The sequence below is a fragment of the Podarcis cretensis genome, assembly GCF_951804945.1.
Source record: "Podarcis cretensis genome assembly, chromosome: 13".
Taxonomy (NCBI): domain Eukaryota; kingdom Metazoa; phylum Chordata; class Lepidosauria; order Squamata; family Lacertidae; genus Podarcis; species Podarcis cretensis.
Window position 1 is genome coordinate 21,993,744 of NC_137182.1, and position 26,872 is coordinate 22,020,615.

Sequence of the window (26,872 nt, forward strand, 5' to 3'; positions counted from 1 at the left end):
CATACGTAACAGGCTGTATGTAACTATATAAATTCTTTTTAAATGCAATTCAACATATCATATCAAAATATATGGTTCTATAAACCAACTTATCATATAAACAAAACATATTACAGTGGTACCTCTGGTTACATACTTAATTGGTTCGGGAGGTCCATTCTTAACCTGAAACTGTTCTTAACCTGAAGCACCACTTTAGCTAATGGGGCCTCCTGCTGCCGCTGCGCGATTTCTGTTCTCATCCTGAAGCAAAGTTCTTAACCCAAGGTACTATTTCTGGGTTAGCGGAGTCTGTAACCTGAAGCATATTTAACCTGAAGCGTATGTAACCCGAGGTACCACTGTAAGAGAAATTTTTCCAGCAGACTGATCAGGAAATACATTCTATTCAGTTCTTATATTGGCAATATCCACGGTGTGGAATTCTTATATCAAGCTTGTCGTGTTCCATGTGAAGATGCTTTTTAAGAATTCTAGTGTTCCTTGTATGCAAGTATCAGAGGAAAAACTTGGAAGAATGGCACATGCAGAAAATAAGACAAGGATTCCAGGATAATTCCTTGTTTTGCCCAACTGGGCTTCATCAGCTGTGCATACAGTGGTACCTCGGGTTAAGTACTTAATTGGTTCCGGAGGTCCGTACTTAACCTGAAACACCACTTTAGCTAATGGGGCCTCCTGCTGCTACCGCGCCGCCGGAGCCCGATTTCTGTTCTTATCCTGAAGCAAAGTTCTTAACCTGTAGCACTATTTCTAGGTTAGCGGAGTCTGTAACCTGAAGCGTATGTAACCTGAAGCGTATGTAACCTGAGGTACCACTGTACTCTGGATTATATAAATGAACATAATGTGATGTGAAATACAAAAGTAACTACGGCTTGTTTTGTGATACTCTGCGCACCCTCAGCTGCCTCTCTGCTTTACATCCCTTAAGTCTGTTGTTTCTCATAGACCAGCATCGCCTCACAGTGTCACCATTTCCCTTCCTATTAGTTGGCTGTGAGAGCGAGGGTGTGGAAATCTCTGCGATCTTCAGTGCAGCTGCCATTAAGCAGCTGCTCTCCCCTTCCATTCTCCCAATAAACAAATGCCCCTGCTCCTTTGCAGCTTTTAGTTTTTCACACCCCTTTCTCCCCCTGTACAACCATGCTTTTTTGTTTTCCTTTCCCCAACCAACAATCAAGTGTCATAATGAATTTATGCTTTGCACTTAGTAAGCACTCTGCTGCTGAAAGACTGCTTTTACTAATGCAAACTTTAAGTCGTTTCACCTGTTAGCTGGCTTGAATTTCAGGATCCAAACCTGAGGTTTTGAACCCTACTCTCCCCTCCCCCCCCCCCCCACTCAACAGACAGTCTTCTGTACTTGGCTATCAAAGCATAAAGTTACTGGGAACCTTTATCTACGTGGGGAAAGTGCATTTGTTTGGAAACAGAAATTCGCCACCCCTCTGTATGACCCGTACAATTTCTGTTTGTGCCTGTTAAAACGCACACTTTTTCCATCTGCTAAAAAGTCTGGTAAAATCCCAACCCTGCTAAGCTGCCCAACTCTGCAGAGGTGTGAACATTGGCCTGTTTGAAGCGCCCACCCTAGCAGCACAAACGCGACGCTCCAAAGGTCTTTGTGCAAGAACATTACTTGGAAATCGGATGAGACATGTGCGGCTTAAAAAACTTTAGCAGCAGGTGTTGTGGGGGGACTGCAGGTGTGGTTGTCAATGGTGTGTGTGTTGCAGCAGCAATATTGGCTTCAGGGAAAGTGAGAAATGAAGAGGATCTGAGCACGGAGAGAGACTTTATTTTCCAGCCACTCTTGCCTGATGCCTCTGTCACTTGGTGTGTTGTTTGGGCAGGGTGATAAAAGAGACCACATGCTATGGGTTAAGGAGGAGCTTGGGTTATCATGTGCTGAGCCATAGCTATGTTCAGTTAGCCAGCAACAAATAATGGTTTCTTTTCCTGAACAAACCATAGTTAAGGTACTGTGCTGGGTTTAGACATAAGCTTTGGTTAATGTTTATTTAAACCATGGTTTCATTTCACCTGAGAATCAGGTCATAGGTTGCCTGTCGCGCAAGCCCCAGGCATTATGTTCCAACTAGGGATGCTTGAGAAATTAGAAATTTGCCTCTTCCAGTATGACCTGACCTGCATCTCTTGGACCAATGTGTTGATTGGAACTTAGTTACCCACTGGCGTTTGCAATTCTCATATGTTCTGAAACAGTTTTTGACTTCTTCTTTTTAAGTATTTAAAAAAAGTTTAAAGTGTTTATTTGAGAGAATATTTAGAAATGTGTAGTTTAAATGTATTATTTTGTGGATTTCAAAACATGCAGCTGTTTATAGCTAAGCACTCGAACCTGTACCCTATGCTGAGACCAGCAGCCTGTTCCCCTGCTTGGAAAAAGAGTTATTAGGCAGATACTTGGCAGGTAGGTCTATGAATAGCTTTTAGGTGTTGATCACTAAAAAATGGAAACCTCGTGGCCTCTGCTCACCAGATTCTGGAGTAACCATTGCTCCACGTCTTTTAAGACATATGCTGCTGACCGTTGGTACTCCACGAGTTACTGAACTACAACTCCCATCAACCCCAGCGAGCATGGGCAGTGTTGAGGGATGATGGGAGTTGTAGTTCAGCAGCATCTGGAAGGCCACAAGTTTCCCACACTGGTTCCAGAGGCAAAATGAAACTTCCCTTTGACCCACCACAGTCATTTCTTAGCAGTGGTTTTTAATAAATATTTTTTTTTTAATTGTCCAGTAGCACCTTAGAGACCAGCTAAGTTTGTTCTGGGTATAAGCTTTTTTGTGCATGCACACTTCTTCAGATACCATGCACACAATTTTTTATTTATTTATTTCGACTGCATCAGACCAACATGGCTACCTACCTGAATTTTTAATCTTCCACCCCTAGTTCAAGTTGCCCGATTTCTGTGTGTAGAGAGTGCCAAGCTGTGGCATTATTGCATTTTTGTCCCACCCTGTCAGCCAGGATAGCTCAGTTGGTAGAGCATGAGACTCCTAGGCAGGCATAGGCAAACTTGGCCCTCCAGATGTTTTGGGGACTACAACTCCCATCATCCCTAGCTAACAGGACCAGTGGTCAGGGATGATGGGAGTTGTAGTCCCAAAACATCTGGAGGGCCGAATTTGCCTATGTCTATACCTGCTCTTAATCTTAGGATTGTGGGTTTGAGTCCCACGATGGGTGAAAGTTTCCTGCATGGCAGGGGGTTGGACTAGATGACCCTCGTCGCCCCTTCCAATGCTCTATGATTCTGTGATTCTTTCATCAGGTTGCTCAGAGTTGTACCGTATTTTTTGCCCTATAGAACGCACTTTTCCCCCTCCAAAAATGAAGGGGAAATGTGTGTGCGTTCTATGGGGCGAATGCAGGCTTTCGCTGAAGCCTGGAGAGCGAGAGGGGTTGGTGCGCACCGACCCCTCTTGACTCTCCAGGCTTCAGGAAGCTAACCGCAAGCCATGGGAGACTTCGCGCAGAGCGCCCCCAGGCTTTGGGCTTCGCACGGCTCTCTGCAAGCTGTGGGAGAGCTGCGCGAAGGCACGCAGCTCTCCCACGGCTTGCGGATAACAGCCTGTTCTGGGGGCTGGGGTCGGGGGAAGCTCGGGCTTCCCCCACCCCAGCCCCACGCCTGGGGGTGTGTGGAAATAATTCCCCCCCCTTTATTCCCCCCCCAAAAAACTAGGTGCGCCCTATGGGCCGGTGCGCCCTATGGGGCGAAAAATATGGTACTTCTCTGCCCCTCCCCCATTTTAATCTCACATCAATGTTTTGAGATGGAAGGCGAAGTGGCGGAGGTTTGAGGGCACCCAGTGAGCCTCGTGAATTATACTGGAGAGTGGATTTGAACTCGGCTCACCTGAAACCTTGTTCAGCACTCCGACCACTGTGCAGCACTGCCTAAACACTGCAGCATATGTGACGGCAGCTAAAGCAACTGCTGCTGACATAAGTGAATAAAAGCTGGGCTTCAGTAGTGCTTTGGCTTGTTGGCATGGCTATTGAGAAGTACATGGCGGTGGGAAAAGTGCTTGGATTAAAGACCTGCCAGTGGTAGCTCCCAGCAAAAGGGAAATGACACTCTGATGTGCAGGTTTGACCCTTTGCGGGATGGTGTGAACAGATTTGTCCAGGTGTTGTGTACATGAGGCCTGATACACCCCAACTAGGGTGCTATATCAAAACACTGTTGCTGCAGTAGGAAAACAGGCTTATTCCTTACTTAGCATGAAGATGTTTGTAGAGGTAGCATTCATCTCATTACCAGCCTTCTGGAGAGTGCAAAGTGTACAGGAAGGCAATCGTCTTGGATCGCTGATGGTTGTACATCTGTTATTTAAGGAGTTTGTGTCAGTTTTTCTACTTAGAATAGATAAAGAATGTGTTTATATCTTGGGCACCCTGGAAGGTAGAAAGCACCTGAAAATTGTATCAGAGCTTGGAACTAATGTGCCAATTTTAAAACTATATATATATGAGAGAGGTTTGTTGTTTTTGGAACGTGAACAAAAAACAGCAGTTCTGTTCATTTCTCCCCTTTCCCCCCATTGCAAATTCTATGAGAACATCTGTTTTTTTCTTTAGCTTATCTCTCGCACCTCTGCTGTTTGTGGCAGTTTTGACTGTTTTGGTGTGTTTTTTCTTTTTTTAATTTTAGATTTTGTCGGGCTGGTGGATACACACATTTTGCCAGCTGTTAGCAGTCAAGTGTGTTAGGGAGCCACGAGGGATGGGAAGAGAGAGCCTTGTGCTGCTCCCAGAGGACCCAGATTGCTTTGGATGGGCAGGTAGTTCTGCAAGTATGAGAAAAGGATGGTGCTGGTTGTAGAGGGAACCACAAGCCAGAGTGCACAAAGAAAAGGACCTGCAATTCTTCTTTATCTGAGCTACTCCACCAAAGCATGTGAGCAAGGCTTTGAGGAGCAAATCTAAGGTACAGTGGTACCTCGGTTTTCAAACGTAATCCATTCCGGAAGACTTCCAAAACATTCGAAAAACGAAGCATATACTTCTGGAAAACTCAATACGGAAGCTGTGTGGCACATTTGACTTCCAAAAAGCGTTTGAAAACCGAAGCAGTTACTTCTGGGTTTTTGGCGTTTGGTGATCGAAACGTTTGACTTCCGAGATGTTCGAAAACCGAGGTACCACTGTATAATCTTCTCAACATAAGTGAGCCACATATTTTATTTTTTTAGACAGTTTTTATGCTCAGACACTTTCATATACAATATCTCAAGGTGGTGCACAGCCTAAAAACATAACCTACAACATTTATACACACATACATACCATCCTTCATCTGTAGATTTGAGGCAAGTTCACAACATAAAATTACAATGCAAACAAAAACACAAAATACATAATAAAAATAAGAACAAAAACAAGCCAATAATCCCTCCCCTTCCCACGACACATTTAAAAGGGCATCAGATGTCAGTCAGCCAAAGGCCTGGTTGAAGAGGAACGATTTTGCATGATGCCTGAAGGAGTATAATGAAGGCGCCAGCCAAACCTCTCCAGGGAGAGCATTCCACAAACGGAGCCACTGCAGAAAAGGCCCAGCCTCATGTTGTCACCCTCGGGATCTCTCGTGGAGGAGGCACATGTAGAAGGGCTTCATATTATGATTGCAGGGCCCAGGTCAGTTAATATGGAAAGAGGCAGTCCTCGAAGTATTGCAGTCCTGAGCCATTTAAGGCTTAAAGGCTGTGACCAGTGCTTTAAATTGGGCACAAAACTAATTGGCATCCAGTGCAGTCAAACCAGGATTGATGTAATATGCTCAAACCATCTTGCCCCAGTGGGCCACCTGGCTGCTGGATTCTGCACTAGCTGAAGTTTCTGTGTCTTCAGAGGCAGCCCCACATATAACGCATTTCACTAATCTAACCTAGAGGTCAAAAACATCAGTAAAAGCCAACTGGCAAAGAAAGGCCTGTGTGAATAATGGTTTTCCAAAGACCTTGAATAGTGAGCAGCCAGCCTCTCATTTGCAAGAGTTCGCTAATTTTACTTTATTTTTAATTGAACATAGCTCTCAACTTGGTTCATAGACTCATATAATTGTATAGCACGCAGCAGCTTTTGTTGTTCTTGCCAGTCTCTTCAGTCCCCATAATCTAGTGCCTCACATACTGGTAAAATTCCAATTGTAAGCTCCTTGGGGCAAGGACTCCCATCTCTCTAAAGTAATGAACAGTGTGCCTTAACAGTGCTCTTTATTTTGAATGTTAATGGTGCAAAGTTTGGAGCTAGCGAACCACCTGAGTTAGCTAGGTAAAGTGAGTCTGAAGTGGGTTTATATTGTTTCAGTGTACAAGTGTTACGAAAGGTGCAGTAGTTGACTTTGGAGGGGAGCCTTGTGATATACCTTACTTTTAGGTTTAGGGGTAACTTGTGTGCAAGAATAAGAATGCATCTCATGTCTCCAGGGCTGTATTGTTTGGATGCAAGCCAACACTTCACAGGGCTGCTACTGAAAACCTTTGAATTAATTGTGATGGTGGTTTGGCCCCAGGTTCCTTTTGTTCAAACACTGCTAAATGTCAGCTTGTGTTTGAAAAAGCTCAGGTAGAGCATGGGATAAAACAATTATAGTTGTCTCTGTACATAGAGTGGTACAAGACCTTGTACCTGTCCCATGACTCTTACCTTGCTTCTTGCTCGTCCCCTTTTATTCCTGTGGATCGAAAATGAGGTCCATATTTTTCACTAGGCCCGTGATTCTTGTTTGGCTCGGTTGTTCTCTTGAAGTTGCAAACCTATCCGTGGTGCATGATTTGACAGCCACTTTGTTCAACTAGTTAAAAGGTTTGCTTTGATTCAGATCCCATCTCTGCTTTTGTAATTCCCTATTCCTCAGTTTTTCATACGTAAAAGAGGAGTCCTGATCTACGCGCAGGAAAACCCCCGCTATAAATAAGTCATAAAATAAATCGTTTCAGCAAAAGGGAGGGTGGGGAAACCCAATGTAAAATCACATAGAAATGTTTTGTGCTCTGTTGCACAATCTGGTGTTGCATGTTTATAATGCATTTAAAACACCCTTATTTGACTAGTGCAGCTGAGTCCCTAGTGACCCACAGTGGGGCATTAAGGTAAGTAGTAAATATTGCGAAGCATTAACTTCCTTCCACAAATTAAACTTGGTGTAGAGACACTATAGTAAGGTAACAGAGGTGGGGAAATCCGCGGTGCCTAACCTTTTCCAGTAATAAGACAAAATTTTAAAAACAAAGCACTGGAAAACTAGCCAGAACCCATGCTATTCTGAGGTTACCTAACAATTGCTGGGAAGTTTTAACTAACCTTTATATCCCTCTTCCTCTTTCATCAGGGTGAAGTTTGTACACACAGATTTCTTTAACTAACCTGTGGAATCCTGTCTGACCTCCAAACTGGCGATGTCAAGGGTACCGAGTCCTCCTCCTCCGGCAGAGATGTCAAGTGGGCCTGTTGCTGAGAGCTGGTGTTACACTCAAGTAAGTCCGCATTTTGGAATCCTTTCGTTTGCCCCACAGAGGGGCAAATAATATCTTAGTGAAAAGCAATACTGGCTGGCATCTTTGGTGCCTTCTTCAAATTGTCACGTTCCCGAGCCAGTGTTTTGGGCAGCGTGTGATGCTTTCTAAAACTTGAAGCTTGAGTTATGCCCACTTTTAACAGTGATGAATCTGATGTGTAAAAGCAGGGAATCCGGTGACCTGTGTGATGTTAGTGTCACGTTTCCCAGGAATGGCTGCCCTGCTTTCCATGTTCTGGATACCCTGCTAAGGTCTAAGCCATCTAATGGTCTACTGCAGCGGTTGGACTACAACTCCCATCATCCCTGAGCTCTGGCCTTGCTAGCTAGTGCTGATGGGAGTTGTAGCTCAACAACATCTGGGCACCTACAGGTTGAGAAAGGCTGGTCTAACGTATCATCATTGGAAATAAGGTATATTGTCTTTCCATCATCTTACTATTTGTAACTGTGTTTCTGCTGTTCTTCCCCCCCCCCCCTTAAGATCAAAGTGGTCAAATTTTCCTACATGTGGACCATCAACAACTTCAGCTTTTGCCGGGAGGAAATGGGAGAGGTCATCAAAAGTTCAACATTTTCATCAGGAGCTAATGATAAATTGAAGTGGTAAGGATCATTACACAGTGCACAGTGGGGACCAGCAAGGAACACGACATTTGGTAGCTTGTGGTGCTTAGAATTGGGTTCAAAACCCCTGCTTAGCTGCACACTCACTGGGAGGCCTTGGGGGGGTTGCTAATGCTTAGCCTCAGTCCTGCCTTCTGTAAAATGGCACAAAAATGACTTGACTCATGGACTTGTCTTCAGAATGACTGAGGCAATGAACTGCCCTGACCTTCAGGGGAAAGGAGAAACAATATACAAACATGCTTCATATCAGTATCCCTGTGGTTTACTTGTGACTCTCAATACCATTCATCCATATTGAAAATGCAGCTAAGACCAAGGTGTTAGAAAAGATGGAAGTGGGTAATACCTTCTTAACAGGAATTAGCAAACTATTTGGAGCAATTCGCAAAAATAATTGTAAATAATAATCTCTCAGATAACTGTAAAAAATGAAAGGGGCTAGACAAGGCTGCCCATGGTCCCCGCTGTTGTTTATATTGATGCTGGAAGTAATGTTACAGAGTATAAGAAAGAACGGGGAAGTTAAAGGAATTTTGGTGGGACAACAATCTTATAAACTAAAGGCTTTTGCTGATGATGTGGTATTTTGCTGATGATGTGGTATTAACAGCCACTTGAAAGGGTTCCTAAGGTATTAGAGGATATAAGAAAGTTTGGGAAGTTGGTGGGCCTTAAAATAAATGCAGAAAAAACTAAGATATTGGTAAAAACATGGATGACCTTTCAAAAAAAGAACTGGAAATGGTCAGTGGATTAAGAATATGTAAAAAGGTGAAGCACTTAGGGATATGGCTGACTGTGAGGAATCTCAGCTTAATTTAATATAGTTACATAAAGCTGTAGAAGGAGATTAAAAAAGAGTTGGAAATATAGGGAAGAATGAAACTTTCCCTAGTGGGTAGAATATCAGCCATTAAAATGAATGCATATATTACCTAAAACATTTTTATTTCAGTCCATCCCAGTGTTCAACAATTTACTCTTCAAAGAACAGCAAAAAGATATCACTAGATTTTTCTGGTAGGGGAAGAAACCAAGAATTAAGCATAAAATTTTGATAGATTGTAAAGAAAGAGGAGGCTTCACTCTGCCAGATTTACAGTTATATTATGAGGCAGTGTGTCTTTGTATTGAAAAACACCCACCTATTGCATTTGGAAGGTTACGATCTTAAATTCGGCTGGCATGCATGTCTATGGTATGGGGAAGCTAAAATACATAAATGTTTTTCAAACCATGTGGTTAGAAAGAAGGTATATAGAATTTGGGAGAAGTATGAGAACTTGCTGGAAAGGAAAACACCATTGTGGTTATCGCCAATAGAAGCAATTGTTTTGAAGAGAATTAATATGGATAGACAAGACGACATAAAGAGACTTATTGGATTTTTCAGAGAGGGAGCCTAGACTCAATACTGTGGAGGAAATAAGTAGCCAGGTAACAGACTGGTTACAATATTATCAATTAAATGAGCGATTCAAAATGGATAAGAAAAACAGATTTTCAGACCAAAGCTCGCAATTTGAAAGAGATTTATTAGAAAATAATCAAAAGTTATTATCTAGAATGTATAAAATAATATTAGAATAAGAAACAGAAATTGATCTGGTAAAATCCTCAATGATTCATTGGGCAACAGACATAGGGCATAGTATAGAATTTGACCACAGTGGGAAATTATGGAAGAAAGGTTTAAAATTTACTGCATGTTATGCGTTGAAACAGAGCTGTTTGAAAATGGTTCACACATGGTATTTAACCCCCAGTAGACTAGCTAAGATGTACAAATCAGAATCAATGTATGTTGGAGATGTAAAGAAGTAGAAGGAACATTCTTCCATGTGTGGTGAATAAGCAAAATAGTTAAAGAGTATTGGGAAATGATATACAGTGAGATGAGAAAAATGTTTAAAAAAACTTTCCCCCCCCAAAACAGAGGCATTCCTTTTGGGAATGGTACAGGCAGAAATACCCAGATGTCAGGAAAACTTATTTATGTATGCCAATACTGCAGCTCGGATTTTGTTGCCGCAGAAATGGAGGGTGAGCGAGGTCCCTAACAAGGAGGACTGACAACTAAGAATGATTGAATATGCAGAGCTAGCAGGTTTAACTAGTAGAATAAAAGAACAATAGGACCAAGTATATAAAGAGAAATGGAAAAAAATTGTGAATTGTGGAGTATTTGGAAAATAACTGTAAATATGTAAAAAAAAAAATAGCAAGATTAAGGTAAATTCAACAGTATAACATAAAATAGAGGCATAATAAAAGGAAAAGAGAATGAAACTGATATATAAGAATATGCAGAAATGATGGGGAAATCAAAGGAACCAGGAAAGGGCAAGAAGGGAAGTCATAAATGATTGTCTTATTATAAAGTAAGATATGAATGAGGGAAATGTTGATTTCAATGTAAATGTGATTCTGGAAACTGTAATAGTGAAAAATATTTTTAAAATTTATTTATTTTTTTAAAAAATGAAAATGCAGCTAAGAAATTTTATAGAATCATCTGCAAAGGGCCAAAATGTGTTGTCTAACAGATTGCAGCAAGGCATGACCATGCCATCTAAGCCACGGGCACACCACAAGATCAATATCTCCAGATGGCTCAAGCAAGTGAGCCAAGCCATACTTGCAATCCATGGGCACTGGCCAGTTTAAACTGGGACCCTTACAAGATAAATCCAACCTAGTGAGGAATCCAAAGGAAGAGCACTTGGGTGCATTTCCATCCTATTTAACATCTAGTTCTGGTTGTCCTTGCTCCTCCAGAAGAAAGCTAAGGATGTGGGAGCACAAATCCCACGCAAGGGAGAGAAAAATGTCCAAACAACCCTTTTCCTCTTTTGGGATCTCTGTGGAGTAACCGCAAGCATCACCATATCAGAGGTTGTTCCTCCCTTGTCCCCTACATTGCATTTTCTTTTGTGCACCCAGTGCAAACAGATCTGTGTGTGGAAACTTGTTTCTGCCAGCAGGTTTAAGACCATATCGAGAAGATGAAGATTATCTTTCTGCTTCTGCAGGTGTTTGCGCGTGAATCCAAAGGGCTTGGACGAAGAGAGTAAAGATTACCTTTCGCTCTACCTGCTACTGGTCAGCTGTCCAAAGAGCGAAGTCCGAGCCAAATTCAAGTTCTCCATCCTGAACGCAAAAGGAGAAGAAACGAAAGCAATGGGTACGCAGAGTTGGTGGCCGGTTCCTTGCGCTTCAGTTGCCGTTTAAACACAGGCAGCGAGAGCGAAGTAGAGCCCTGCTTGTGTGTCTTTTGGCTTTCCTTTTTCAAAAAAGAGCCCCCACTTGTTTATATATTTCCAGAGAGTCAGAGAGCATACCGGTTTGTGCAAGGCAAAGACTGGGGATTCAAGAAGTTTATTAGAAGAGATTTTCTCTTGGATGAGGCCAACGGACTCCTCCCAGATGACAAGCTCACTCTCTTCTGTGAGGTAAGGAGGGGAAACGATGCGAAACCTTTTGTTTCATTTGGAAGAAAACCGCAGAAGGGCTGCAGAGATGCTGCTCAGCTCCCATCACATGTCCAATCCCTTTGTCCACCATTCCTTCTGAACTGAGCACAGTAGTTGGAGTTGAATGGTGACCCTGAGTGTTTTGTTTGGGAGAGGGGCCTTTTGTAACTCCCTCCGTAAGGTGTGGCTTGGCTCGCTTGCTTGAGTTGTCTGGAGCTATTTCTCTGCAAGCACATTTTCTCGCTTGTGGCATGCTGTCATGTGAATTATGTGGATTAACCTGTGGAGGGGAGGATGAGGAAACAGAGGTGTGACTAGAAATGTATAGTTCCATAAATCCGGGGGCGGGGGGGGAATACTACCTTTTTCTTTTTTTTTACCTTTATGAAATTTATAAAATGATTTTGTACATCTTTATTCGGAAGACCCACTCTTGTTTAGTGAAGCTTACTCCCCGGTAAGCATGCATAGGATTGCAGCCTCAAAAAATATCAGTGCGTTAAAGTGAAATCTAAAACATGTGTTTTCATAAATAAACCCCATTCAGTGAACCTTGGCTCCTGGATTGCAGTGTTGGTTTGGACATGTCCAAAGGGCAGTAGATGCCAGGGTATTAGCTTCTAGTATCTCCACACTAGATGAAAATTTCCCAGAAGAAAGGAAGTAGCAATTTACAATGATACCTTGGTTGTTGAATGGCTTGGCTCCTGAACAAATCGACTCCCAGATGCCGCAAAAGTAAGTGTCCCAGTTTGCGAACGTTTTTTGGAAGCCGAACGTCAGACGCGGCTTCCGATTGAGTGCAGGAAGCTCCTGCAGCCAATCAGAAGCCACGCCTTGGTTTTCGAACGGACTCCCGGAACAGATTAAGTTTGACAACCAAGGTACCACTGTACAAAAAAACAAAGGCCCCAAATGGTCCTCTGATGAAGAGGGCAGCACCTCTAGGAGTCGAAATGCATCTTGGATTTGAGTGTCACATACGTACACTTTTGCCATTATTTCATGTTCTTCAGGTAGCCTTAACATCAAAACCTTCATGTTTCACATTTTGAGTGAGTAAAAAACCTTGCCTTAAAAAGCATTTGACTCATGTCAGAAGAGAAAGCAACTTTTGATGGAGTATTTTCAGTGATCTCCAACGTTTTCAGTTTTTCTGTAGGATCAATTGGGGGTAGGGAGTGGGGAAGGGTGCTGGTACAACACAATAGAGAAAATCGTGTTTCTTCCAGGCCTTTGCATCGCTCTGTGTGGGGCTTCTTCGTCAATAGACAAGGTGGCCTGTCTTTCCCCGCACAGCGTGGGATTCATTCTTGGAAAGTATCAGGCTTTTGTCAGAGAAAAATGCTTTTGGATCTGGCAAGCCAGAAGTTATGCATAGAAATGAAAACTTGTGCTAGTTTTTGCTGATGCCAGGAGGTTTTCCTGCCATTTAGTGCCATATGCTCAGCGAATTCCACCCCCTTTCCTTGCCACAGGTGCTTACAGCTGTGTTTTTATTTGGCAGGAATGGCATTTGAGGGTGTGTGTCTGTGTCTGTGTGTTTTTTCCCCCTCTGCTGAGGCTCTCTAAGGATTTGATAACATTTGGTGAGCTGGGAGACTGTTACCAGGGTTTTTATTTAAAACTTGGAATACTGCTGAGAAAGAGGGTTTGTCTGTCTTAAAAAAAAGAATTTGCTTTAGTTCTGCTGGATCTTCCTTCTGTCAACCTGCAGCAACATAGGCTGCAAGTTTGGCCTGATCACATGAGATACTGGTACACCTGCTCTTGCACAGCCCCTGTTTTGCTGGCTAGTACCTGTGGAGCTGCCAGTTAGCTTACATTGAGATCCTTGCAGCATCCGTTTCCAGTTTGAAGTGGCTGCTGTCTCAAAGAGGCAGGCACCCGATTCTTTGTTTTCCATGTTTGCACTGCAGGATTCAGAGCAACTTGCAGCATTCTCAGGATCTCGGTTTTTGTGCAGTAAAAAAAAACAGGGTTTGTTTTAATTTTAATGACTTCAGAGGTACCAGACACAATCCACCCAACATCTCACAACATTTAAGTCCTGCTAATTGTGATGGGCGAGATTTTAAAGCACACGTGTAACTTCTATTGAAATCACTGATTCTTCAACAATTCACTTTGGCATTGTTTATAAGGGCAAGTAACATTTCAAAAGCAGTAGTTTCAGAGGTGGGGGTTCAGAGCAGACCTGCAAATTGTATTTTTGATTTTATTTGAAATTTTGCTGCCTGTCTCCCATTGGAAAGCGGTGTCGGAGTGGGGCAGACAACATTTTAAATGTGTGTATTATCCAACAGGGATGATAACAAACCTCCAATTGGTGCTGGAGTTTTGGGCTGTGAAAATTTTCAGCATGCCCTCAAGGCCCTGTAAGGCAGGGATGGGGAACCTACTACTATTTCTGGCTGTTGGCCACGCCAACTGCAACTGATGAGAGTTGGGAGCCCGTCAACAGCATCAGCTTCCCCATCTTTCCCGTAATGGCCATGTGTCTTAAAAATGGGCAATAGGCTCATTCATGGAGGATAAGTCACATCAGAGGCAACCAGTCACGATGGTTATATGGTACCTCCATGCTCCAGGGATATTCTTATATCTCTTAATTTTAATTTTTTAAATCACCTCCGAAATAGCTTATAACTCCAGGTGAGGAAGTTTGTAAACCTCTGAACTGGTTAACTTGAGCCTTCATTTTTGAAAGACCTGCAGCCTGGGTTGTGCTCAAGGTTAGGGACTGATAAAACAGATGTAGGTGCGGTCAGGAAGGAATCTGGCTAGTGACTCTGGCTGAATCGAAATGACTTCATACAGTGGTAATCTGCTGCAGTATGTCTGTAATTGCTTGGGAAGCTGGCCTGTGACACTCTGCCAAGCGGTGACGTTTATTTTACTACACCTCCATATACCTGACATGAAATCAGGAGGAACAAGGAGGTTCAGGAAGAGCGTACAGAAGTCTGGGCTCCCTGGCGTTTGTCTGTACCCCATTGTAAGTTGCCATATAGTAAGTGTTCATTGGTATTCATCTGTAGAGAGGTTTTTGTTGCTTGTGGCCTGATAGCTTTGTCTTCTGGAGCCATGTGGAGCTCGGCAGATTTGTTTTCTTTGACATCTCTGCTCCTTGCTTGCGGCACGTAGTGCCTTGGACCAATCTGTAGGAATGGATGGCCCTGCCTTTTATCCCAAAGGAGAGAACTTAGATGAACTTCTGATTCTATCAAAATCTGTGGGAATCCTTAGGCAGCCATGCTGGGATGTGGGTGGGAGCAGAGTTTATTTTCAGTGCATTGCTGTTTTTGTCTTAAACATCCCTAACCAAGAGCATCTGTGGGGTTTTGTTTCCCTCCACCCTACCCCACTGACCCTCTGTGCTCCTCCCCACTTTTGTTTAAAGTTCACTGTGCTGCTGCTGCTTCTTCTTCTTTTGTTAACCCCCTGTACTTCCTTGCAGGTGAGTGTAGTACAGGACTCTGTCAATATCTCCGGCCAGAACTCCATGAACATGGTGAAGGTACCTGAATGCCGCTTGGCTGATGAGTTGGGAGGCCTCTGGGAAAACTCTCGCTTCACAGACTGCTGCCTGTGTGTGGCAGGCCAGGAGTTCCAGGCTCACAAAGCCATATTAGCAGGTCGGTATCGACATGGGCGCGAGGCTTAGCAGGATGGCGGATGGACTGATCAGGGACAAGCCGACTGCCTTGATGAGTGTTTTGGAGGTTGCTTCCCTTCTTTTCCAAAAAGGGGCTCCAAATAGTGGGTCCTATAAGATGGGAACAATAGATTTGACCGGGGAATGAGGGGCAATGGGAATGTATCATATCAAAACCTCAGCTTTAAAAACCCATTTAATGCTATTGGGAGGGCGGGGAAGGTGCAAATTGTAAAAAACCGCTTTGCCAGAGGTCTTCTAGGACTTATATCAGGCATGTCCAACTTCCAAGAGGACTGTGATCTACTCCCACTATAAAAAAAAAACTGGCAGTGATCTACGCATTAGATTAGATTGACCAAAGTTGTTGAACTTTTTTGGGGGAAGCCAAAGTTGTTGGACATGCCTGCTGTATATAATGCAGTTCCGTGGGAGCCCAGGAAACACCATTCAGCTTTCTTTTTTCCCTTTAGAAAGGCAAGTTTCTGTGTCTTACGACTGCAGAGATATACAGTCTTACCTTGGTTCTCAAACAGAATGCATTCTGGGAGTCCGTTCGGTTCCCAGAACTGTTCGAAGACCAAAGCGCGGCATCCTGCTGCCAATCAGAAGCCGTTGAAGCCACGCCGGATGTTCGGCTTCTAAAAATTGTTTGAAAACTGGAACGCTCACTTCTGGTTTTCGATTGTTCGGGAGCCAAAACATACAAGTTCCAAGGTGTTCGACAACTAAGGTATGACTGTACTTGAAAGTGTGTGGCAATTCCTGCTGGAATCCCAGACGGATTGCTCAATGCGATTTCCGAGTAGTTTAGGAGTATGCTCTCCCGTGTTCCCCCCTCAGCTAGGCCCCTGCGTAGATTTTTCACTTTCGTGCGGCTAGCAAAACTGGAAGGAATTGTGACAAGCTTGTAAAATTTGTTCAACTTGCATAATTCATGCGTGTTGCAGAACCTAGCTTTTCTCGGAGCAGAAAGATGTCTGCCTGGGAGCAGAATGTTTTTTGTCTCTCTTATTAAGCAGAGGGTGCACACGGCCCCGTATATATTCTGCTCCAAGCCAGTTTAACCACCACGGCTCCCTGGAGGAAAACCCTCTGAACTGTAGTGGGAGGGAATGGAGCCGAGAATGTCTGTGAGTGGTCTGCACCTTCACAAAACTGCAATTTTCAGAGCTGTTCTTGGGTGGGGGTGGGCTGGGCTGATGGAAAAGCTAGTTTTAAGCTGGTCTCCTTTCTCTAGTGTACATATGCCCTTAGGAAGACATTTGATAACATTTCTCTCATGATTGTTTTATTTATTTTTTACGCCCTGTTATATTGGTACCTTTATTTGCAGGTACTGATTGCATGTGTCAGTTCCTCTCTGGAGAGGAAGGTTATCTCTTCACATAGTTTTAATTGCATTTTGTGGTGTTCTTTTCCCTCCTCCCCAATCTCTCTCTCTTCTGTCTTGTGTTCCCCACCCCACCCCTCTGGCCGCAGCACGTTCTCCGGTTTTCAGCGCTATGTTTGAACACGAGATGGAAGAGAGTAAAAAGGTAAGTTGGCAGAGCAGCTTTCTGGTCATGAGGAAGAGCCATTTGCTGATCTGCAGACTGGGAGAGATAATTCAGGAGCTGGAACAACTCTTGGTTCCCCCAGCAAGTAGCTTTAAAATACTGCAGACTTTTGACCTCCACTTGCAAAGGTCTTGCTCAGCACAGAGGCTCAAAGCAGAAATAAAATACATTGCTGTCATGTGTCCAGGTTGGCAAGGCCTCTTGCTATGGGAAGGAATGCTAGAGAGCTGACATTGTGAACTGTATTTTAGATAGATAGTTCTTGACCGGAGGAATGGCTGGGGAACAAGCGCTGCCAATGGAAACAAAAACCAGGTCGGGGGAATACCTTTATTAGGCCAACCAAAATATCACACAATATAATGTGCAAGCTTGCGAGTTCTCCAGAAACCTTCATCAATCTTGCGGCATGTTGCTGGACCTAATAAAGGCATTGCCCTAATATGTATTTTGGCATTCACCCTTTCCAGTTTCTGCATGAAAAAAATTCACAGTGGGTGGACATTTGCCTTCCAGTTTTTTATATTTCAGGGAGCCAGAGCTAGAGTCCTGGGTGCAAGTCCGAGGCTTGTTCAGTTGAGAAGCTTACTAGCTGATGCCTTTCATTCCAAGATACACTGTCCCCACCATTCCTCCCTTGCAGCCTTGTTGTGAAATTAAGCTTTGAGAGATGGGCATATTGTAAGCCACCAGGAACCTTCAAGACAGGCCAGAAAAGAAATTTGGAAAGCACCGTAGGAGGAGTTAATACTCCTGTGCTGCCATTACAAGTTGTGATGGCATTTATGTAACAGTAAATGCTGGCTTCTTGCTGCTGCCTGAGAAAGTGGAAAAGCGAAGCTTTAAGGAAAAAGTCTCACCACGTTCTCTTCTGTAGTTGGAAGAGGCAAAGGAGACTGGAACATTTCTGTTTCTCCTGCATCTTCTTCCCCAAATATTTACGTGTTCTCTCCAAATAGTTCCACTCCCCCCCCCCCCGGGAAAAAGAGAGATCTGGGGGAGGAGACCAACAGTTGAGTCTGTTGCCTGAGTGTCAGAAGAGTAACCCTAATTCCCCCCCCCTCCGGTGCAGAATCGAGTTGAAATCAATGATGTGGAACCTGAAGTTTTTAAAGAAATGATGTGCTTCATTTACACGGGGAAGGCACCTAACCTCGACAAAATGGCCGATGATTTGCTTGCAGCTGCTGATAAGGTACACAGGATGCTTGGGTGGCTGGCTGGCCGGCTGTTGACTTTTTTTTTTTCCTCTTGCGAAAAGGGAGAGGGGGACCAGCACACAAACCATGGCTTCAACATCATTGTGTTTATACTTGATCCCTAGGCCTTTGGTTTTGTGGGTTCTCGTCTCCTGGAGACAAAATTGTGGGGGACTTGCTGGCATGAACATTCTATTGGTGTCTTACCAGATTCACTCCTGGGTCTTTGGGCGCAGTTCAAAGAGATTTCCTTGGCCCGCCCAGCCTATTTTGTAAGCTGTGGGTGGCTGTATACTTGAGGCAGGCCACACCCCACTGCTGTCAAGAGGCCAAGGGCCTGGTCAGCCACGAGGCATTGCTAACCCCTCTCCTCCTAGTAGTCTGTCCCATCCTCAAGGTGTTGACCTGCGAGAGGAGAAGCAGGGCCAATAGAGACGAACTCTTGCTTCCTGATCTTTGCAGGAATGCACTGAAAGATGAACAGTCTGCTGTAGAAGCTTCCAGGATGAGACAGCAATCTTTAGGTACACCCCTCATTGCGCAGAGAGAGGGGTGCTCTGCTCTGTTGAGAGCAGTGTGTGCCCCTCTTGTACACTGCCATTTAGGTAAATCACTATCACCCCCTGGACCAGATTAAAAGGGATGTGATGTCTGTCTGTGAAATGTGACTTCACTGCCTCAGTGAAAAAGCCTCAGAGCCAGCCTCTCACAACTCCAGGAATATGGGGGTACCTGCAAGTTAAGGACACTATGCTGATGCTTCGAGGTCACATCTTACGCCACTGAATTGTGAGGTTTTGTGCTGTTCCTTACCTGTGTGTGGCAGGTTGGGGCAAAAGGGCAGAGGTGAAGAATCTGGGCTTCTCCGAATTGGAATTTCCAATGCTTGGTTCAAGTCGTTAATAGAATAGCAGTGAAAAGCCCCTGCCGTATGTATGCAGGGAAGAAAAGCAGCATGGGGAATTTAGGATGGAATATCACAGTTTTAATTGGGGGGGGTATAGAAATTTGACCCCCCTTCACAAAATCAAAATATACTACCATGCAGCAGATGCCAAGTGAGTCTTGCACACTTGCCCAGCAGAAGCCCATATTGGCCTCTGGGGATGGTTTAGTGGCAAGTTAATTTTCAGCCCTTCCTAGCAACAGCAGTTGTCCAGCCCATTGATCAGACAGTAAGGTTTAGGGGTCTTTAATTTTGACTTTTTATATAGCTCTTCCCCACCCCCCTAATCCTTCCAGGGTGTCTGTGTAAGAACAGAAAGCAAAACCTTTTATGGCAGCACATGAAGCCTCTTAATATTTGCCCGAGAGGCTTGGGAACAGCTTGTTCTGTCTTCCTCCAGTCTCTTGGGGGAAATACGTAATTATACTATAAACAAAACACAGTGCATATCCTAAACCCTGGAGACCTGCCATTGGGCTCTTGGGTGAAGATGCGATTAGAGAGTTAGGCTTTGTCTTTCAGAAGTGTTTATTGAGGAGGATGGGAAAGGATGTTGTCGTACCTAAAGATCCAGACTCCATTGACCTTTCGTCCAGCTGCTTGGGCTTATATGTTCTCTTTGGCCAGCCCTCCCAAGCTCTGCAAGCAGAATTAAGTTATGCAGATTACCTACTACAATTTTGCATAATTCTGCTTCTCCAGTTAGGTTTGGCACTCATTATGTGTGTTTTTGGCAAAAGAACTTAAGATATCTCTTCATTTTTTTCCTCCCCAGCCAGAAGGCTCCAGACTTTGGTGAGATATGCTGACAATTGCCCAGAATATGCACCTCTCTTCCTCTTGAATATTGTGCTTCCAAACATTACTACTGAATAATTGGGGGGGGGGGGAATACAGTACAATACACTTTGCATGTATCAGTGCTATGCTATAGTTACAGAAGCACTGCGCAAGACTTGGAACATTTGCTTCAACAAGGAGAAGACTGCTAGCACAGAACTTTATAGGATTAAGGGAAGTGGGGCACCACACCTACAAAAGCCATTCAAAATAGCCGTGCTAAAACCCACCTGTATAGAGTTGTGCCACCACAGCGCAGCCTCTTTTGGGTCTTCCTCTTTCAGGGCAACCTCATTTCAGTACCTCTCTGTACTCTTTTTTCTTTTAAGTATGCTTTGGAACGCTTGAAGGTGATGTGCGAGGATGCTCTGTGCAGCAACCTGTCCGTAGAAAATGCAGCGGAGATCCTCATCTTGGCTGATCTACACAGCGCTGACCAGTTAAAAACTCAGGCGGTTGACTTCATCAACTAGTAAGCAGGTTTTATCCTTTCTCCCCCTCCCCTCAGAATGTGGGGAAATTGACAAGTAAGAACCGTAGAGAACAAAGCCCCATTGCACCTCTTTGTGTTCAAGCACTCATAACCAGCTAAAATTGGTGCACCCCCAAAAAATAAATATTCCACTTCCTCTGTTCTGGTTTCTCTTGCTGGCGCACCTGCAGGTTCTTTTTTATCAAACATAATTTCTTCCCTTTTTGCCCTTGCGCTGGAGAATCAAGTAGTGGCTGTTGCATACTCCTTCTGCGAGGAATGTGGAAGGCACTTTTCCGAAAGGGCACTCTGCCCCACTGTTTTCTGCCAAGGGGGACAGTGGTAGCTCCATTCATATTCTTTCTCTCTTAAGCATCCCAAGAGAAACAAACAAGGAGCCTCGAAAGCAAATCCTGTAAGAGAAGAGAAGACAGGTGTGTCCTGCAGTGGACAACCAGTGCAAAATACCCTCTCTCTTTCTCTTTCTTGGATGAATTGGATGTTTCTTTTAGAACTGCTTCAGTTCTTAAAGATGTCACACCCATTGCGTCTGAATGGTGAGTTGCTAAATGCAAAACCAGCACCTCTGACTTGGGGTGCAAGTGGGGGGGGGGAATAGCCCCTGAAGCAGCCTCAATTCTTTCAGGCTAGGGGTCAGCAAACTTTTTTGACAGGGGGCCAGTCCATTGTCCCTCAGACCTTGTGGGGGGCCAGACTATATTTTTTGGGGGGGAAATGAACGCATTCCTATGCCCCACAAATAACCCAGAGATGCATTTTAAATAAAAGGACACATTCTACTCATGTAAAAACACATGAATCCCGGACCGTCCATGGGCCAGATTGAGAAGGCGATTGGGCCAGATCCGGGCCCCAGGCCTTAGTTTGCCTACCCATGTTTCAGGCCAAGGTAGTGTCATCTTGCTTAAATTGCACCACAGAGTATCTACAGCAGATGATAAGGCATTTATACAAGACATAAAAGCAGCTGCTGAAACCCTAAAGTGGAAGTATTGATAGCTTGAGAACTTCCCCTTCCCTTCTGTGTGTTTTGCCTTTCGTTGTCAACTGGTAACCTTGGCTCCTTTGTTGTTTGTTTCCAGCCACGCTTCCGACGTCATGGAGACTTCAGGATGGAAGTCGATGGTCGTGTCTCACCCCCATTTGGTGGCCGAGGCGTATCGCTCGTTGGCCTCTGCGCAGTGCCCTTTTCTGGGACCCCCACGCAAGCGGCTGAAGCAATCCTAAGGCCGGACCCCATCGCACAACCCCGTGTGTGTATGTGTGGCTTTTTAAACAAAGAAAAAACATGGAAGTAGCAACAGAAGCAAGTTGCTTTTCCAAACCTTGACCACCAGGTAGACGATGCAACCTGTGGAGCTTTTAACTCTGTTGTGGGGGTGGGTGGGTGGGGGAAGAGACTGCTTTGAGACGCGCAGACTTTTAAAACGAAACAAAAAAATCAGCAGCAAATAAACTTTGGGGCGAATGGGGAGGGGTGGACTTTGGGTTAAAGGGGACTGTTCAACCTAATATATCCCTGTTGCTGCAATGTCTGTGTGTTTCCCTTTTGACTTGGCCAAGTCAAGAACTTAAGAAGTTGGCCGGGTGCTGGCCTGAGACAACAGATCCCAACAGTGCTAAATGGAATTTAAGGCGAGAGGAAAAGGGACGACGTTATGGCCTCCGCATCTGACAGCACAGAACAAGAAGTCGGGCATGATCAGAGCAAGGAGGACGCTCTCTTACGTTCCGAAAATGACAACGGGGAATGCGGGGGTGGGGTGGGGAATGATTCTGCCTTGATGAGATGAAGCCCACTCACGGGAGCATCCATGGGATTTGTATCAGGACTTTTGGGAGAGGGAGAGACTCCCGGCCGCCGTGAAATCCCTCCATCCGCCTTCCAGCCATGAGGCAACAACAGTCTCTCTCGGTAGCACTTGTGTACATGGATGGCAAAAGCGAGCCCCTCTCACAAACTGGCAACTTTTAAAAAGTGACGAGGGGGCTGGTGTGAGGATATGCTCCCTGGACGACTTGGATAGGATGGAGACAGCCATGACCGGCTTTCAGGAACTGTTGGTGATGCTCTGGACTTGGAATTGGCTGTCCAAGAACAATGGTTACCTGTTTAGATATTGTGGGAATTTTTGTTCTTTTGGTATCTTTCCCTGTTTTAGTTTACTTCCTCTGAACTCCTGTGATTTCTTCACATCCTTTTCTGTTTTCGTTTTGTTTTTTAAAGAAATTTTATCGTTCATGAACACTGTGTCAAAGGTTTCTTGTCCTGCGTTGCAAAAATGATTCTTATCGAGTGTTTGTACCCAATCCTCTGGTTTGTAGAAGATTCTGGTCCTTCTCCGTTCTAAGCCAGTTTCCTTTTACAGGCAAGAAGTTCCAAAATAACTGGTAAAGCTTTTCTTTTTTTCACCCCCTTTCCTTTTCTTTTTGAAAATATAATTACTCTTTTGTACTGTGTGTTGTTCTGTCTTGTCTTTATGGCTTTCTTTCACTTTTTTTTATATAAAAAAAGAGAAAGACCTTTCCCCTCAAGTTCATATTTGGTTTATGTGTCTGCTTTATTTACGCTGACGTTATTTGCAGTCCAGGAACTGGAGCAGCTGCCACCAAGATCTTGGTTTCCTATTTCAGTAAGAGCTAGATCTGGGAGCCGACCTTTCCCACCAACGCTCCTGGACTTAGCAGAGGAGGTCAATGCTCCTGATTGGCTTGTCCCTCTTCGGTTTTGCATAAAGTGATTGGACCAAGCAGAGGTGTATCTTGGCTCCCTTGCATCCTTGGCAAGGAGATGTATTGGTGCCTCTGAAGCCATGGGCAAGAATCTCAAAAGTTTACTTTTAGTTGCCTTTTGACTTCCTGGCCACTGGGGTTGGGTCTGCTCTGTTCCACCTCCTCTCCTCCGTCAGTTGGTCCGTCTGTCTCCTTCCTTCCTGCTTTCCTTCCTTTTTCCTCAGAAAAGCAACCTGGGGAGCACATGGATGGCCAGAGTGGAGACGAGATTTTTGTATCCCCCTCCCTGGGCCTGCACCATTGGCAGGGGACAACCCGGCCAACCCTTCTGTACACCCCCTGGGACTAAGAATCAGGGGTCCAGCCTCTTCCAGTCCCCTCACTTTGCCTAAAGCAGAAAGCCTCAGGGTGGTAGGTGTGCTCACAACCATCTTCAGCTCCGAGCTTGAGGAGAAGTTCCCGGAAACAGCGGCACAGTATGACCAATATCTCAATATGAATTATTTGGATAACAGCCGCATCCGTCTCAGTTTGCCATTTGAATAAGTAGAAGAACATAAGTTTGGGCGGGGTGGAAAAGATGATGATGAATGAACTTGGTGGGTGGGTCACCCCCACCCCAAAGTTTTATGTCGCAGGGAATCCCTGATACCTGCAGAGCATTCTCCTCTCCTCCATTCTTTCACCAGCAGCGGCAATTTTTAGTTTTTCTTCTCTCACTGATAGTCAGCGTTCGACAGCTACCACAAGTGTTTGTTCCCCATAGGGCTGTTTCATATTTTGAAGATGGGTTGTACTTTCCTGAACCTTGGAGTTTGGATATGTTTTGGCTCTGATTTTAGTAGCAATCGCTTGTGGTGGAGATCGCTCTCTATGGAAGATTCCCCTGTAAATAGGTGCCCACGTTCTTAATTGAGGTGAGTTGAGAGGAGAACGTAAGAGTTATGCAAGTTCTGAAGCTGTTCTCTTAGTGTTCAGGCTGTACAGCGTGCCTGCTGTCAAATCCAATAAGCTCTTCCTGGGGTTATACTATTTTAGGGCCCTCCACTGTGACTCTAGAGCTGAATATCAGGGTCACATGCAGTGTTTCACACCCTAGTTTCTGTATTCGGGCCCCTTGTGAATAGGTTTTCTGCTACTCACTTTCTATAGATGGGGAGCAGAGGCCAGGGGCTTGCTTTTTGAAATGTATATTTGGTGTCTTGCCATTTCCCTGAGGAATTTTGCTGTCAGACGGCGGTCAGTAATATTATACTTATAATATTGTGCCAGGTTTGGTACAAATTCAAGGCAAGTCCACGGCAACAGCTTTACAGTCTTAACAAAACAAGGCACAGTGGAGAGAGGGGAAAAGGAATAAGTTGAAACAGGAAATTCAAAAGTGTCATGAACATAAACGAGATTTCTTGCTGATTTCCAGACATACTGGTTGCTTCTAGGAGGGGAAAAGGTAGGTTTTGAGAAAGTTCTTGGGGAAAGGAGAGTATGCCAACAGGACACAAGATGAGGAGAGAGGGAAATCCCAAACGACAAAAAGAAGCAAGATGGAAAAGGGAGGCAAATGAGCAAGAGAAGTAGAAATTAACAAGTAGAACAGTATCAGAAGAACGGAGAGACCAAGCTGGAGAATTTAAAAAAAGATTAGAGGAGAAAAGGAGAGGAGAAGAAGGAATAGGTAATTAGATGTAAGAAGCCGCAACTTGTTTTGGGTGTGGGCGGAACAGCTGGCAGCCGATGCAAAGAACTGTAAATTGGGAGTAAGGTTATCATAACTGAGTGGGGCAGTATAATTGGGAATGATTTGGGCTGCTGCCTCTGTTCTCTCTCTCTCTCTCTCAGCCTCTTCCCTCCACCATCTCCAGTACACAGATAATACTGACTCACCCTGCAGGGTTGGTGGTAAGGGTTACTGAGCTAATAATGTAATACATTGGTACCTCGGGTTAAGTACTTACCGTATTTTTCGCTCTATAACACGCACCCGACCATAACACGCACGTAGTTTTTAGAGGAGGAAAATCCGTAGGCATGCCACCCGTAGGCATTCCCTCCATAACACGCACAGACATTTCCCCTTACTTTCTAGGAGGAAAAAAGTGAGTGTTATGGTGCAAAAAATATGGTAATTTGTTCCGGAGGTCTGTTCTTAACCTGAAACTGTTCTTAACCTGAAGCACCACTTTAGCTAATGGGGCCTCCCGCTGCCGCCGTGCCGCCAGAACACGATTTCTGTTCTCATCCTTAAGCAAAGTTCTTAAACCGAGGTATTATTTCTGGGTTAGCGGAGTCTGTAACCTGAAGCGTACGTAACCCGAGGTACCACTGTATTATTATTAGTTTGTATACCACACTTCACCTGTAGATCTCAGGGCAGTTCACAGCATAAAGGGCCAAATGCAGCCCCAGAGGACTCTTGCCGGGCCATACTCCCTCCTGAGCCACACCCCTCACTAGTCCTGCTTTGCCTCTCCTTGAATGTTTTCCCCTGGCTGGCCTGCATCCTTGAGCTTTGCTGATGCCTTTTTGTACGTGGAACATTTTGCACAGTTGAAAAGCACAGTAAAAAAAATGCTAGCAACATGATGTTGTGCTATGCTGCCTTGAAGAGAAGTTAAAAGAGAGTTGCATGCAAGGACTTTTAAGATGAGGCAATGATGATAGCCCTGAAGCAGCCCTTACAGTTCACAATCTACAGCCAGGGTAGCTTTTTAATCAAGGCTGCATTTGCCATTGGAAATACAGCACACTCTAGCTTCTCTCCAAGCACACGTTGTTATTAGAATTGTAGCCTGACTTTCCTCCAGGGATGTCAAGGTGATGTTCAGGACTTTGAACCTGGGTCTTGCCAGTCCTAGTCTTGGCACTCGAACCCGTACCCTATGCTGACTCCAGCAGCCTGTTCCCCTGCTTGGAAAAAGAGTTATTAGGCAGATACATGGCAGGTAGGTCTATGAATAGCTTTTAGGTGTCGATCACTAAAAAATGGAAACCTCCTGGCCTCCGCTCACCAGATTCTGGAATAACCATTGCTCCACGTCTTCTAAGACATATGGGGGAACCATTGGTGCTCCACATGTTACTGAACTACAACTCCCATCAACCCCAGCGAGCAAGGCCAATGTTGAGGGATGATGGGAGTTGTAGTTCAGCAGCACCTGGAAGGCCACAAGTTTCCCACACCAGTTCCAGAGGCAAAGTGAAACTTCACTTTGACCCACCACAGTCATTTCTTAGCAGTGGTTTGTAAGTCAGGCAAAAAAACATGACGGTGTGTCCTTTTGAAAACTGGTTCTCTTTTCCTGCTTCACCCCCCCCCCACCTCTTCTTAATGCATCACTGGTGTAAGTGCGAGACACCTAGATACAGTCTGAAACAGCATTTCAAGTGTTTTCCGATAGCAGGAAGGTTTTCTCGTGTCGGATCGCGTAGCATGTCTGTTTCTAGGTATGAGCAAGAAAGCTGGCTGATTTTTTCCAAGGGAAAGAGCCGTGTTGTTTACTGAAAGGTTCGCTGCTACATGACAAAGACTTCATCCCCATTGGGTTCGCAGGAGCAGCTATAACTGCTCAGGGAGTCTCTCGCCTCGGCTTCCAGCTGCAGGATGCAAGACACACTTGCAACAAGTTAAACGGGCCTTGACATCACCAGCCTTGCCTTTTCTTCAGGGAGGTGCTTGACTGGAAAGCGAGGCTGGTTTTGGCAATCGACTTCCCCGGGGAGCCAGAGACACACAGGCAGAAAAGGTAATCTGTTCAGGGACTTGTGTGGCCTTTTTTTCCCCCC

At 44.6% G+C, this 26,872-nt stretch overlaps 1 protein-coding gene and 1 long non-coding RNA gene across 7 annotated transcripts in view; one reads left to right on the plus strand and one right to left on the minus strand.

Annotated features, from left to right (window-relative positions):
• SPOP (speckle type BTB/POZ protein) overlaps positions 1-21,737 on the plus strand; it is a 49,708-nt gene extending 27,971 nt beyond the window's left edge. For all 6 annotated transcript variants that reach the window (XM_079949899.1, XM_079949900.1, XM_079949903.1 and 3 more), the window contains 9 exons: positions 7,373-7,517; positions 8,043-8,164; positions 11,221-11,372; positions 11,513-11,640; positions 15,122-15,299; positions 16,802-16,857; positions 17,951-18,073; positions 20,193-20,335; positions 21,439-21,737. In XM_079949899.1, coding sequence (XP_079806025.1) covers positions 7,440-7,517; positions 8,043-8,164; positions 11,221-11,372; positions 11,513-11,640; positions 15,122-15,299; positions 16,802-16,857; positions 17,951-18,073; positions 20,193-20,335; positions 21,439-21,583 — 1,125 coding nt within the window. In that variant the 5' untranslated portion in view covers positions 7,373-7,439 and the 3' untranslated portion in view covers positions 21,584-21,737. The remainder of the gene's footprint in view (positions 1-7,372; positions 7,518-8,042; positions 8,165-11,220; positions 11,373-11,512; positions 11,641-15,121; positions 15,300-16,801; positions 16,858-17,950; positions 18,074-20,192; positions 20,336-21,438) is intronic.
• LOC307201141 overlaps positions 1-26,872 on the minus strand; it is a 394,453-nt gene that overhangs the window by 32,275 nt on the left and 335,306 nt on the right. The gene's annotated exons all lie outside the window — the stretch shown is intronic.